Source organism: Asterias rubens, chromosome 5, assembly GCF_902459465.1.
Source record: "Asterias rubens chromosome 5, eAstRub1.3, whole genome shotgun sequence".
Classification (NCBI taxonomy): domain Eukaryota; kingdom Metazoa; phylum Echinodermata; class Asteroidea; order Forcipulatida; family Asteriidae; genus Asterias; species Asterias rubens.
In genome coordinates, this window is record NC_047066.1 from 200,085 (window position 1) to 215,796 (window position 15,712).

General features: G+C 35.9%; 3 protein-coding genes across 3 annotated transcripts in view; 2 read left to right on the top strand and 1 right to left on the bottom strand.

The window, feature by feature from the left end:
* Positions 1-2,042: 2,042 nt before the first annotated feature.
* On the bottom strand, positions 2,043-6,241 carry LOC117290017 (transmembrane protein 199-like). Its single transcript, XM_033771241.1, has 6 exons — positions 5,941-6,241; positions 4,380-4,459; positions 3,863-3,952; positions 2,702-2,741; positions 2,488-2,600; positions 2,043-2,213 (listed from the first exon to the last, which is right to left on the bottom strand). Exons 1-6 carry the CDS (start codon positions 6,134-6,136, stop codon positions 2,136-2,138), a joined length of 597 nt encoding a protein of 198 aa, XP_033627132.1. The 5' UTR covers positions 6,137-6,241; the 3' UTR covers positions 2,043-2,135.
* A 130-nt stretch (positions 6,242-6,371) lies between these two features.
* Positions 6,372-11,473, top strand: LOC117290018 (oligosaccharyltransferase complex subunit ostc-like). The gene is made up of 4 exons (XM_033771242.1): positions 6,372-6,576; positions 8,358-8,431; positions 8,888-9,105; positions 10,819-11,473. Exons 1-4 carry the CDS (start codon positions 6,438-6,440, stop codon positions 10,835-10,837), a joined length of 450 nt encoding a protein of 149 aa, XP_033627133.1. The 5' UTR covers positions 6,372-6,437; the 3' UTR covers positions 10,838-11,473.
* A 1,358-nt stretch (positions 11,474-12,831) lies between these two features.
* LOC117290019 (splicing factor, suppressor of white-apricot homolog) overlaps positions 12,832-15,712 on the top strand; it is a 65,113-nt gene continuing 62,232 nt past the window's right edge. The window contains exon 1 of the mRNA XM_033771243.1: positions 12,832-13,115. Coding sequence (XP_033627134.1) covers positions 12,901-13,115 — 215 coding nt within the window. The 5' untranslated portion in view covers positions 12,832-12,900. The remainder of the gene's footprint in view (positions 13,116-15,712) is intronic.

The window sequence follows — 15,712 nt, forward strand, 5'->3', positions numbered from 1 at the left end:
CTTAAATAAATACACACAAAATAAATTGTCCTGAGTAACAGGAAAGAATTAAAATAAAAACGGATGCAGATATGTTTAGAAAAATATAATTTAATTTTTTGTTTTCTTTACACTGATATTCTTACATGGGTACTTAAATCAATACATATACATTATTATGCTAAGATACAAATTATATTCAGAAAGATTGTAAATAATTACTTCTACATGTTACAATGATTTTCATTCTATAGTAACCTTATGGAAGATGTTTGGTGGCAGCAGACATGTAACACGTGTTAACGGTGCACCCGAGTGCCCCACTACCGTAATTGATCTCCCATAGCAAAATATACTAAATATTCAAAAATAAAAAATAAAAAACTTAAAATCTCACGGCTTTTTACCGAGGGGAAATCAGTCCACTGACTCTTGAACGTGTGTCCCCAGCTCAATTTAATATGGGCCCCTAAAGGTCACTGACTCTTGAACTTGTATCCCCAGCTCAATTTAATATTGGCCCCTAAAGGTCACTGACTCTTGAACTTGTATCCCCAGCTCAATTTAATATGGGCCCCCAAAGGTCACAATATTAGGCACATTTTCGACTGAAACCCTTTTTGGGGCCTTGAATCTGTCGAAGTCAAAGAATATTTTGAGGGTCTGTACTACCGAAATTAATGAGCTGGACACTCTCCTTGCATAGTTTTGAGTATGCACCAAATATTATAGAGCACCTAATGCACAATATTGGGATGTCGGCTGAAACATGAAATGTGCACTGGACAACTCTTTCTGATGTAACAATTGATCAGTGCAGCCAATGAACATTGCTATCAATTATAGAGCACCTAATGCACAATATTGGGATGACGGCTGAAACATGAAATGTGCACTGGACAACTCTTTCTGATGTAACAATTGATCAGTGCAGCCAATGAACATTGCTATCAATTATAGAGCACCTAATGCACAATATTGGGATGTCGGCTGAAACATGAAATGTGCACTGGACAACTCTTTCTGATGTAACAATTGATCAGTGCAGCCAATGAACATTGCTATCAATTATAGAGCACCTAATGCACAATATTGGGATGTCGGCTGAAACATGAAATGTGCACTGGACAACTCTTTCTGATGTAACAATTGATCAGTGCAGCCAATGAACATTGCTATCAATTATAGAGCACCTAATGCACAATATTGGGATGTCGGCTGAAACATGAAATGTGCACTGGACAACTCTTTCTGATGTAACAATTGATCAGTGCAGCCAATTAACATTGCTATCAATTATAGAGCACCTAATGCACAATATTGGGATGTCGGCTGAAACATGAAATGTGCACTGGACAACTCTTTCTGATGTAACAATTGATCAGTGCAGCCAATGAACATTGCTATCAATTATAGAGCACCTAATGCACAATATTGGGATGTCGGCTGAAACATGAAATGTGCACTGGACAACTCTTTCTGATGTAACAATTGATCAGTGCAGCCAATGAACATTGCTATTATATTTATGTAATTAATATATTTTAATGTCAATGCATTAATTGTTTGCAGTTTACATATGGAATGATAATAACTCGTCAACTAATTATAATATTGCTTTTGGTCAATAAACATAAATCACTGATAGATCATTGGGCAAACAAAATTACATCGGCAAGAAATGTACATGTAGCTCTTGAATTTACATTAATTAAATTTAAGTACAAAATTGATTTTATAGATCACACATTTTTAAAGGAGATGTTAACTTAGTTTAAAGACAATAGACACTATTGGTAATTGTCAAAGACCAGTCTTCTCACTTGGTGTATCTCATCATATGCATAAAATAACATACCTGTGAAAATTTGAGCTCAATTGGTCGTTAGTCAAAGTTGCGAGATATGAATGAAAGAAAAAACAACCTTGTCACACAAAGTTGTGTGCTTTCTGATGCTGGATTCGATTTCAAGACCTCAAATTCTAAATCTGAGGTCTTGAAATCAAATTACTTCAGAGGGAGCCGTTTCTCACAATGTTTTATACTATCAACCTCTCCCCATTGCTTTTTACCAAGTTAAGTTTTATGCTAATAATTATTTTGAGTAATTACCAAAAGTGTCCACTGCCTTTAATATTTAGTTTGTAGAAACATGTCAAATCTCAGTTTTGATGAAGAAGTACAAGTCGGCAACAGCTACAATCATTGCAAGAGAAAAGCCACATAATACTCTCTGTAAAATGAGAAAAGGAGACGGAAAGAAAAATGAAACTTAAAATACATGTACATGTACTAAGAAAATCACTGGGCTTGGAATTACACACAGTTCACGGCACCTTTCATCTTACCATGGTCTTGGTCTTAATTTAACTTAATTTAAAGTTGACTTAAGTTGACTTTGACTTAATTTAAAGGACTAAGACTAAGAATAATTTGGGAGTAACTGATATTGAAGTTGAAATCGTGAAAAAGTGTGACTGAGAATAGGTTGAAGTTGTAATACTTACTGCATTGACTGATTGTCCTGAGTAGTACATCGCCATGAAGCCAAAGACAAATGCTCCAACGACAGTTAGTAAAATATTGAGTATTCCCATCAACTGCACCTGGACGCTACGCACTGAAATATAAATAATGATCATACCAAAATTAAGGACCAAGTCACCAAATATTGTTATTTTCTTACTACATGTAATTAAGTCTCATAAAACATGTTCTTACCTTCTTGTCCCACTTGAGCCAAAGGACTTTTCCCAAATATCTGAAAAACAGAACAGTTTCCATCTGTTAAAACATACAAGTAAACTTTGTACAGATTTTGTTTCTATTACTTGAAATAAATGTTGGGTTAGTGGTAACACAGTATAAAGAAAAAATAATAAATAGAATTAGTGGTAATTGAAACATCCGACAAGGTTTTACTCTGAAAAATAGTCCCAACTCAACATCCAGTTTTACGATGCAAAGCTTGTATGGATTTGGGAGGGGATTGGAAACTGTAAGTATGTCTAGTGTCTCAGGATACAGGAGCGTGGAAGGTTCGGTATTGACCCTAATGGAAGAGGAAGGTTCGGTGATGACCCTAATGGAAGAGGAAGGTTCGGTATTGACCCTAATGGAAGAGGAAGGTTCGGTATTGACCCTAATGGAAGAGGAAGGTTCGGTATTGACCCTAATGGAAGAGGAAGGTTCGGTATTGACCCTAATGGAAGAGGAAGGTTCGGTATTGACCCTAATGGAAGAGGAAGGTTCGGTATTGACCCTAATGGAAGAGGAAGGTTCGGTATTGACCCTAATGGAAGAGGAAGGTTCGGTATTGACCCTAATGGAAGAGGAAGGTTCGGTATTGACCCTAATGGAAGAGGAAGGTTCGGTATTGACCCTAATGGAAGAGGAAGGTTCGGTATTGACCCTAATGGAAGAGGAAGGTTCGGTATTGACCCTAATGGAAGAGGAAGGTTCGGTATTGACCCTAATGGAAGAGGAAGGTTCGGTATTGACCCTAATGGAAGAGGAAGGTTCGGTATTGACCCTAATGGAAGAGGAAGGTTCGGTATTGACCCTAATGGAAGAGGAAGGTTCGGTATTGACCCTAATGGAAGAGGAAGGTTCGGTATTGACCCTAATGGAAGAGGAAGGTTCGGTATTGACCCTAATGGAAGAGGAAGGTTCGGTATTGACCCTAATGGAAGAGGAAGGTTCGGTATTGACCCTAATGGAAGAGGAAGGTTCGGTATTGACCCTAATGGAAGAGGAAGGTTCGGTATTGACCCTAATGGAAGAGGAAGGTTCGGTATTGACCCTAATGGAAGAGGAAGGTTCGGTATTGACCCTAATGGAAGAGGAAGGTTCGGTATTGACCCTATTATGGAACACACTTACATCAGCGTTGACGGATCTTGTCATCTCTTTATATTCTTTATTTTCTTGCTCTGCTTTCAGTCTCTCCAGCCTAGCAAGTAACTCTGGATTCTGTAAAAGCAAGTAATCACAAAATAAAATCAATTTAGAATAAAACAAATGTGACAGCTTGGACTAAAATAGTTTGCATGCTTTGGCCTTTAAAATCTTACGGCCTTTATGGAGAAAATTATTTCCATTTTCTTTGCTTAGTTTGTTGTTTTCAGTTGTAAGACCTGATAAGCAAATGCAACTTTAGTTTTCACAAAACAAAGATGAACCAACTGTTCTCAAAACATGCCTTCTTATATCTCATGGTTTCATTTTTAAAATTATTTTGTGTTCAACAAGTGAGCCTCACTAAAATGCCATTTAACACCATCATCAATTAATTGCAGGTTGGGGAAGTACATAAATAATGTCATTAAAACCAGTTGATATTGGTATTGATAGTAAAAAGATGGGTTAAAATAATACTAGAACCTGAAAACAGACTTACTCTTTTAGGTTTAGGTAAGGGTGGGAAAAATACCTCACTCCCCTCCAACAACTCATGGAGATAAAGGGTCGGTTTCCCATCTAAATAAGAGAAGAATTTCATCACAATAATTTATACCACCTAAACAGAATTTGTTTACTAGATAGCGAGAAGATCTAGATCTAGCAAATACCGTGACTGGTTTGGCTACAACAAACAACATAAAAAGAAATCTACACAAAAACAAATGAAAAAGACAGTCGCATAATTTGACAATTCCATTACTTAAATCTTACATTATGGCTAGGAGAAGTAGAGCGACCGACTCAACGTACATTGTACCTCACACACAACGGAATTACACCAGAACAAAGATATTGACAAAATAGGGACACCGCCAATATAGGGCTAGATAGCTCAGTTGGTAGAGCACCGGCACGTTAATCCAGAGGTCGTTGGTTCGAATACCACTCCAGTCAATTCTTTGTTCAACCCCAAAATCACACAAAGGAGTTACCTAACTTTCTTTGGCATGCTGTGATCAGATGAAATAATCACAGGTTACAGTCAACACTCCTTCCAATTTACTGGGGCCAAGTTATACTTGGAATAAATTTCCCATCATGATCCACACACTGATAAATCACAAACAAATTTAAGAAGGCTTTCAAAATGCTTTTGATATTCTGCAGCTCCAGGAGGAATGGATGCATTGTTATTTTGTTTGTTGTTGGATGAACTGATGGGGCTAAATGTACACACATTATTTTTCCGCATTGAGCATGATGTCACATAACACAGGAAATCGCTCTTATCTTTTTAATTTAATTTTACATTAATTTGTATTTTTTAATGTTTCTTTAAATCAGAGGACCTTGCTTTAACTTAATTGTGTTATATCCTCGCCAGTATCCTAGATTCACAATGTCTTCAACTTTATTAAAGGAAAAGTTTCTGTATCTGCCACCACTTTTCATTTGTTCTGTCAGAAATAATAATAAGTGTTTAATTTTCTAAATGTCGATGAGGTATAAAAATCCTTTTTGTAAAAATTAGTGAACAAGTGGTCCGAACTGGTGGCAGGATATGGAAAGTTTCCCGCTTTAAAATTAAAGATTCTTGTAGGCCTATCTATTATTTTTTTAATTATATTTTCTGGTTAATTGTAAAAACTTAAAAAGAAAAGAAAAATGAAATGAAATTAGTATCTATTGTGGCTGTGGGTGTGTAGATGGTTCCTTCCTCCATGGCAATTGGTAGTGTACTGCTCAGCAGGTCAGTGCTTGCTGAGTCATGAGTGCAACAATGGTGGAACTTGAATTGAAGTTGAATTGAATCATGGAGGAAGAAATGGGGGGGGGGGAATGAAGGAATTGGGAATCTTTCCTAAGATTTTTGAATGTAAAAAATATTTGTCCTTAATAAATCATTTACTAGCTATAACTACTACTTATAAATAGAAGGCGACATGTCATATTATTGTAAATAACCCAAATATTTTGTTCAAAGAAAATTCTTTAAATGAAGTATGGCGCCCTCACGCGTTCAAAAATGCCGTTTATGTCGCCAGTAAAACAATTACCTTTATTTACTAAATACTTTTGAAGATTTCTTAATGTTGAAAAGGGTATAACCAGTTCCTCTTCGAGATTCTCCTTTCTTCTTAGTTTTTCATATCCTCTCAATTCATTCTTGAATGTTTCTGGTACATCAGCACGGGATAAAACACTGTCAATACTATCGTACATTCGGTCCATTAAAATCATGAACGTCGCCATCTTGAAATTTAAAGGTCAAAGGCTGAACAGGAATTTGAAGAATCAGTTTTTTATTAGTTGTTATTAAAACAGTAAAAATAACATCATAATTAAATATAAAATGGCTAACAATTAATACAAAAAGTGTTACATAAACATGCAAGTATTTGTATATAAAAAAGCGGATATAAAAAATAACAAACTAATTAAAAATACTTTGCTGAAAATAAACTGTTGAGTTGAAACGTGTCGACGAATCTGGATCCCTTTTCTACACTGACATTCTGTACTCGTGAAGGTTTGCGAGCGAAGTGATTGAAACATGGAGCGTATTTTCGCATCTCCCTTCACTGTTTTGGAATGTCCGAACTTGAAACTAAAGTGGCCAACATGGCTACACACACCTTCAGCAATGACAGTTTATGCTATCGTTCTTAGCTCATATTTTCTTGTGACAGGAGGTTAGTTTTTTCTTTCTTTTTTACTTTTTTTACTTTTTAAATATTTGATTACATATTTTTTTATCAAAAATAAAACTTAAAATTTAGAGGAAATGTAAGTGGAATCATAATTACCAATCATAAAGATGTAGATTACTGCTAGTATTATTTAGTAACTTGTTTTAATATTTTATTGTTAATATTTATTATTAAATTTAAATAAATAATAATCATACAACCACAAAAAGAACGTATGTTGTCAATAAAGTTTATCGCGAATAGCAAAATATCAAGAGAGGGCGGTCCTACTAAAAGCCGACAACAAGCCGACAATGCCGACAACAAGTCCAGAGCGCCGCCAACAAGTTTTAAATACCTCAAAAATTTCCAACAAACCATAGATATATTATAACTACTGGTAAATGTGTTCTGTAAGTGTAATATAAATGTATATTTTTAATGGAAAAACTTCACGAAAAGTGTGTATTTTTTAACCAAAAAAAAAAACTTCACTTGCTGTTAAACCCACACATAGGTAAAGGCGTAGAAACTGCATAGAAACCACCCCATATTCCTTCCCACAATGCATTGTGTTTCTGAATCGCGATAAACCTTATCGGAAAAGTTTCCGTATGGCGCCACCACTTTTTCATTCGTTATGAAATAATATAGTATCTTCAATCTTCAATACCTCAATGAGATATCCCTTTTTGTAAAAATTAGTGAAAAAGTGGTGACACCGTACAGAAAGTTACCCTGTCAGTCATCATCAATCAATGAGAGCGATCAATGTGACAATGTCACGGTTGCTTTCGTGGGTCTGCGGGTTGTTGTCGGCTTTCATTGTTTTGAAGTAAACGAGATACATCAAACAAATCATAAATCAGTCCGTGCAAGTTGCATTAATCTGCACTTTGCGCAGACTGAAATGTCACAATTTTAAAGTTAAAAGGAAGTTACACGTTTGGTAATTGTCAAAGACCAGTCTTCTTACTTGGTGTCTCCTATCATAACCATAAAATAAGATGCCTGTGAAAATTTGTGTTCAAATGGTCATCGAAGTTGCAAGAAAACGATGAAAGAAAAAACACCCCTGTGGACGAAATTGTGTGCTTTCAGATAAGAATAAAAGACTTCTAGCTAGAAGACTTTTGTTATTTTAGTGAGAAATTAATTCTTTCTCAAAAAATATGTTACTTCAGAGGGAGTTGTTTCCCACAACGTTTTATACTATCAACAGCTCTCCAATGCTTGTTACCAAGTCAGTTTTTAAGTTAATATTTGTTTTGAGTAACTACCAAATGTGTACCTTCCCTTTAAAAATAACTGTCTTAAAAATTTACTCCTTTTTTTATTTGCAGAATCACCTTTCAATAAATAGTGCCACACCAGTATCACTCCCTGTGGCCACTTCTTGTCCCTCTAACAAGCCTAGTACTACAGTACGATCTTTACCCATAATTTTGTGTACAAATATAAGCAGGAACAAACAAGAAACTGCATTTTTGGCAGAGATTTTACTTCCAAATGCCCCCCCCCCCAGTTTTCACTTACCAAGACCCAGTAAACCGGGTGCTGCACTCCTTTACAAAAATATAATTATTTGTATCTGTGGTCCTATTGTCTAGCACTCCAATCCCCACACTGCATACATTGTTGGATTCTGCCATTTGCCATATGTAATTTGCAGACATTCAATCATTAACTATCGTAACAAGATCTGATTACAACCATGCAGTGCAGTTGAGCCACTTCCATCATTCAATCTCGGTAACATTCTTCTAATATTTTATTTTGCACAGGTTTAATTTATGACGTCATTGTGGAACCTCCGAGTGTTGGTTCAACAACAGATGAAAATGGACATCAAAAACCAGTAAGAAATATCTCGTACCACATTCATCTACCACCAGTTTGAATTATAGATGATATTGTGATAAATCCTTTTTATACGCTCAGAAGAGTCATCTTTATATAGATTGCCATCTGACAGTGACACCCAAATTGATTGATTCTATTCTTTCTATTCTGGAATGTATGATTGATTTCATTTCAGTAGTGCTGTTATTTGTCTAATTTGATGAAACACCCAAGATGTTGATGGTGTCATTGTTTTAAGGGGGTCACAAAGTTAGATGAATCACAAGGGAATGTTGAATGGCTTCTGACTGACAAAGATATTTAGAAACTAGGGAGACCACCAGAATAGGGGCTAGATAGCTCAGTTTGTACGTTTTAGTTAATAATTCAAGATTATAATATTGTTCTTCCAATGTTATTTCAATAATCAACCAAATCACTTCATTCTTTTTCCCCAAACTTTTCTGTGTAGGTTGCCTTCATGCCATACCGAGTGAATGGCCAATACATCATGGAAGGCCTTGCATCGAGTTTCCTTTTTACCATCGGCGGCCTTGGATTTGTGGTTCTAGATAAATCTAATGGACCCATGTTACCCAAACTCAATCGCTTCCTGCTCTTGTTTGTTGGCTTCGTTTGTATCCTTGTGTCATTCTTCATGTGCAGAGTCTTCATGAGGATGAAGCTTCCGTAAGTTCCTTTTATTTGTTAAGTCTCAGTGATCTCCAACTGTGAAATTTAAGTGGTTGGGGCGGAGAGGGGACAATGCAAGTGGGAAGCACAAAGCCTTTTCAGGGCTCGCTCAAGAGCCTGGACAAATGTTGATTGTTGCTCTTTGATGCACTCTGGCGTAAAACAAAGCAGATGGATTTTAAACCTTGGCAGCTAATAATAACAATAATAATAAACCGTTCTTTTAAAGCGCATTACACACGGAGTCCCGATGCGCTCTACAAAGTTTTTTTAAAAGAGAACAAACAAACAAAATTAGTTTGATTACAACAAATGAGTTTTGAGCTACTTCTGAACTAGGCGGTGGGACAGAACGGTGAGAAAATGTGGCGGTGCGCCAAGCTTTCTTTTACATGTTGGAGAACACTGAAGTCTTGTTGCAAAAAGGGTTAAAGAACTCATAGCTCAACCCTAGCAGACTCTTGCTCAGATAATCTGTTTGATAAAGACTGAGTAGGGTTCAAGACATGAGGCCATAACACTTGTTGCATTTATACCACAGGGCCCGTTTTTGTCAATAATTGAATATTTTTAAAAATGTCTGTTCTTTTACTTGCTTTAGTCTCAAATGAAATATTGAACTGAGATGTTGCAAACTTCTTACCCTATAATGAATTTGCAAAACTTTGTAATTTGTATCAAAACGTTCAACCACTTTGCTTGTAAGGGGCCAATAACATGGTAAACTATAGTATTACATGTATGCAACACACAGTAAACTCCATTCAAGTTTGGGTGGGTGTTGGCAGTGGTTGTGTCAAAAGGTCACATATGATGCATTGTGAATTGTTTCAAATGATTGGTCAAATGTTACCTAGACTAGGAAGGTTTCAATGTTAACCTGCTTGGGAAAACTGTAAAAAAAGATATTTACCTTTTGTGAAAATACAAAGAAGCAAAATTTGTCACAAAATAGAACTAAGTGTTTATACTGTTAAAGGGTCTGGGTACTTTTTGTTGGACTCAGAACACAATTTTTCTGCTGATTTACCTTATACTCACACAGTTTGAAAATAATGATGGTAGAAAGCTTTCCTTAGAATATAACTTGCTGTAGTTTTTGAGAAATGAGTAAAACAAGTCACACAAATTAGTTTTGTCTCTAAAGACGAAAACTATTTTAGCATATGTAAAATATATTTTTGTGAAACTGTTTCACTAATTTCTCAAAAAACTACAGCACCTTAGCTAGTAATATTTTAAGGTAAGTTTTCTACTATCATTATCTTCAAATGGTGTGAGTTTAATGTAAATCTGTGGCGTTGTGTTGCAAAAAGTACCCAAATCCTTTAACATAGCATTTCATAATTGTCGCTAGATGCTTGTTCTCTGCTTGTGTATCAGTATTAAACTTACCGGTATATTAGATTTGCAGCATTGCATGGTGAGGTATCCATGTATATTTGGTTTGCAGGAACAAGAGTAGAGAAGTCATGAGTTCCAAAAATCTACTCCGCACTAGTAATAATTCTACTAGTAGAATATAAAGCAGGACAAGTTCTCAAAAGAAAATAATCTACCTTGCAAAGTTTCTGCAAACCAAATATACAATACTTAACTTGAATAATGGTTGACAGACACACATGTTTGTTTTTTCAAACAATCAACCAAACCATGAAATAATGTTACAGAGTGATAATATGTGATTGGTGTTTTCTTCTATGTTTACAGAGGCTACTTGCAGGGTTAAACTGGGACAAAGCTGTGGTTACTCCTTCATCATGCACAACTACTACAGTCAATTAATCATCTCTGATGCAAACTAGAATAAAACATTCTCCCAGAAGAACCTTCCTTTTTAAAGGAGTTCTTTCAACTGTCAAATTTAAGTATTTGTTAAATACAAGAGCAATAAATGAAGTAAGATTGGAACATGAAAAAAATGAATAAATGTAATTATTTTTATTCAAATTACCTTTGGAATGACTTGTTATCAGTGCCATGCAAAATTGGTTAAAACAAGGCATGATATTATTAAGTCTGATTTCAGATTATTCTGCCTTTGGAAAAATCAGAAAAACTGTGATTAAATAGTCTGAAGATTGTATTGCCCCACATATAATACCTTATGAAGAAAACGGTTTGTAAGTTCAAGAAGCATTTGGTTCTGTACCAAGAATAATTGCTGATGTTTTTTCATTTTCCAGAGAAAAGTCTGCACCTTCAATTTAAAATTTTGCTGTACTATTTAACACAATTTTATTCTACTGATTTGTAAAATGGAATCTTTGGGGAAATTGTTCATTATTGTCTGTTTATGTACATGTACCAAACCTACTTTTATGCCGTTTTAGAATAAAATTGAGTCAGACTTTATGTACATTAATTAATTGAGTCTTTAGTTCCTTTCATTGTCTTTACTCAGTGCCTTCATTTTTGTCAGTCATAATGTTGATGAATACAGTCAACAAATAAGATGTAGAACTCCAGAACTGTCAGAAAAAATGGTGCTTGCATTTCAATTCAGATAAATGTCAGGCTATGCATACTAGAACAGGCAATCTATTGTGCAACGGTCCAAGAGTCGGACGACAACTTTGGCCACAACTATTACCTGTACAGAGAAAGACCCAGTTATTTCAAATGGCACACTATGAACTGCCTTGAATAGAATTGTGAAAAGAGCATTCAAGTCCATGGATGTCGCCAGCTTTTCTATTTTATCAAATCAAGAACAAGTAGATAGCAGGACACTTTACAAGGGGTCTTTCTTTAAAGCTGTATAAACCAACTGTAAACAATAACTTTGGATGTAGGTGTAACTTCTCTCAAAGAGTCGTCAATGTCTGGAATAGTCTACCTCAGAAAATAGTAAAATGCAAAATAGTATATTATGTAAGAAAGAGCTTGATGTTTACTAGACTTGTGGACAAGCAGTTATGGTCCCACGCACTGAGATAGTCGAGTTGTGGCGGTGCTATGGCGAGATTGCGAACTGCTAATTGCCGACTTCTACTCAGTCGGGCAACCAGCAGTTCGCGCGAGAGCAGTGATCTCGCGAGAGCACCGCCACAACTCGACTATCTCAGTGCGTGGGACCATTAACGACTTGTCCACAAGTCTAGATGTTACTGAAAGAAATTGTTATATGATAGAATATTCGTTATTAATGGCAGAGACCTAGAAACAATTTCTCGGGTTAAACCAATAAGTGCACCTTTCCAATGGCCGAAATGTACATTTCTACTGGAACAATTATTCATTGGCTGCAATGTTCAACCAGGGGCACTGTTCAAATTGTATGGGTATGGAGGCAGTTGTCACCCTGAAGTATCATAACTTTGAATTGAACTAATATTCAATACACTTGGGGTGAACATTTTGAATTTTTTAGTCCAAATTATTGCAAGGTTTTAACTATCAACAGCTGCATCACTGCCAGTGAAGAACTTTTTGTGGAAAAATTCCAAAACCTATAAAGTTAAATTGAAGTTGAAAGAAACACTACATTATATTCTTTTAATAAAGATACAGTTGCGGGCGCTATTCATGCAGACCGTCTATTTTTCACGTGCAGTCGGGTTCCTTTTCATTGTATGCAGAACGAGAATGGTATCTAACCTCGACTACATTTGTTTTTAACAAGATAACAAGAAGGGTTACCCGACTACAGCGCACCCGATTTCCGTTGACCATGCATAAACATACAACCATTGGGTATTAGACCACTTCGACACAAAATCTCATAACGTTATGCAAAACCTGTTCACGATGGACGACAAACTAACGTAACACAGAGAAAAGGGGCCAAAAATGGCGCAAATAAGTAAGAAAATGAAGAACAAACGGGCCCAGCTCCTGGATGTGAAGAAGATAGATGCTGAAAAGTCCCGTCAGAGGGAAATTGAGGAGATAAATGTGGTGGGGTATCAGTGCAAGCTGTTCCGAGACGACGAGAGGGCATTGGCGATCGATCGAGGGGAACATTTAATTCCGTGGATGGGGGATTCCTCGTTACAGATTGACCGGTAAGTGGTGCGTGGTTAGTTACAATGCACAGCATGCATTGTGGTCTGATTGCGTAGAGATGATAGAGAGGAATGGATATCATTCATGCCTTATGCTTGTAATGTAACTTTTCTATGGAAATATTGGTGTTTGTACACTTACTTGAAATATTGGCTAACAAAAAAAATATCCTAAATAAAATAAAAACATATTTACATGTAGGGCCTATGCCTTGGATAACTTTCCGTATGGCGCCACCACTTTTTCACTCATTTTTACAAAAAGGGATATATCAATCAGGTAAATTAGATACTATATTATTTTATTGCGAATGAAAAATTGGTGGCGCCATACGGAAACTTTTCCTATGCCTTTTTGGCTGCTGAATTTAGAAGCCAAGCTGAGAAGTCCAAGTTATTTTTACCTTACGGTATAACATGAGTATTTAATATTGGATAAGTTTCTGTATACTGGCGCCACCACTTTTTCTTTCAATATCAGATAATATAGTATCTAATGAATAGGGTAGATGGCCTTAGCTTTCGATCCAATCCGGACCTTCTTCAGATAATATAGTATCTAATGAATAGGGTAGATGGCCTTAGCTTTCGATCCAATCCGGACCTTCTTCAGATAATATAGTATCTAATGAATAGGGTAGATGGCCTTAGCTTTCGATCCAATCCGGACCTTCTTCAGATATTATAGTATCTAATGAATAGGGTAGATGGCCTTAGCTTTCGATCCAATCCGGACCTTCTTCAGATAATATAGTATCTAATGAATAGGGTAGATGGCCTTAGCTTTCGATCCAATCCGGACCTTCTTCAGATAATATAGTATCTAATGAATAGGGTAGATGGCCTTAGCTTTCGATCCAATCCGGACCTTCTTCAGATAATATAGTATCTAATGAATAGGGTAGATGGCCTTAGCTTTCGATCCAATCCGGACCTTCTTCAGATAATATAGTATCTAATGAATAGGGTAGATGGCCTTAGCTTTCGATCCAATCCGGACCTTCTTCAGATAATATAGTATCTAATTTACCTCAATGAGATATCCATTTCTGTAAAAATGAGTGAAACAGTGGTGGCGCCATATGGAAAGTTATCCTTAATATTCTTTATACTGCCTGGAAGATTTGGCTGAATGGCCGAAACTTAAAAGGCACTGTGCCCGCGTGGGGAAGAAAAAGGGAGCAAACAGTTTTCTCTTTTCCGTTAAGTTTCTGTGTCCTGCCACCATTTTATCATTTGTTATAACAAAAAAATAGTATTTAGTTTACTCAGTGAGATACCTTTTTGTCAAAATGAGTAAAGAAGTGGTGGCAGATACACAAAATTTCCCCTTTTCTTTCATCATACTGTGTTGTTCAATACAAAAAAAAACACATGCAGATAGGTGAAAGTTTTTGGCCAGCCCTACCCAACGATGTCAAGAATAAAAAATCTGTCTTAATTATTTATTGCTGTATTGATGGAGAAAACTTGCCTTGCCTTGCTTGTTCTAGTCAAAGGATTTTATTATTTTATTTTCTAATGTAGATTTGGGAAATTATTTGGTTTAATTTTGGTTTGTGGATTTACTTAGGACACAATTGATTTCCCAGGAAATGTTTGCTCTACTTCAGCCCAGGTGTTTTATGAAACAAGTATTAATGAATGTTTTGTGCTTGCTTTGCTTCGCTGGACGGAACAGTATTTTAACCATTGCACGCCAAAACATTTGTTAATTATTTAGGATTTTTACAAATCCTTCTGATTACTCATTGACTGCAATGTCCTTCAGGTTCTGCTGGATTTTGGGTTAGTTTTAGGTGAAGGGACAGAGAATGTACCAACCGATATATCTTTTGGTAATTTGGAGCTTTATAAATCCAGGGACTTTATGAATATTAATTACAGAGAGACAAAGGCATTTCCTTTTGATGCAAAGGCAGTTCTATTCAATAGTGACAAACAAGCTGGACTTCCTTTTTGAATGGTATCTTTAGCCAGTACAAAATGTCTGAGCTACATTAAGTTTAGTATACATAAATAGTTAGTTGGATTTTCAAAACAAACTATCAAGTTAACTGCGAATGTTAAATAGGTATACATTTACTACAATGTTTTAACACTGAAATTAGTTTTTTCATTTGGGTATGATTTTCAGCCTAGCAGCATTAGCATAATTTGTTTAACCAAATTTCAGGGGAGTCCTCTTAACGGCACTGGACACATTTGGTTTTCTAGATAATAGAATTTGCATAAATAACAACTTACTTGGTTGAGCAACAGAGAGCTGTTTGTTGATAGTGTTTGTGAGAAATGGCTCCCTATGAAGTAAAATAGTCTTTGAGAGAGAAGTAATTTATCACTAATGTCAAAAACAATTGGATCTGAGAAAAACTTCAAGCCTGTAGTCTTTCTTTTAGTGTGTATTTTCTTGCATTATTTTCTTGCAACTTCTATATGACCAATTGAACCATAATATTCTATGTTAATGTTGAGATTAGAGTTGAGATGCACCAAGTGAGAATACTGCTCTTCAGACAAACATGTCCAGGGGTCGATTTCACAAAGAGTTAGGACTAGTTCTAATCTAGGACTTGTCCTAGGAGATATTAAAGTCA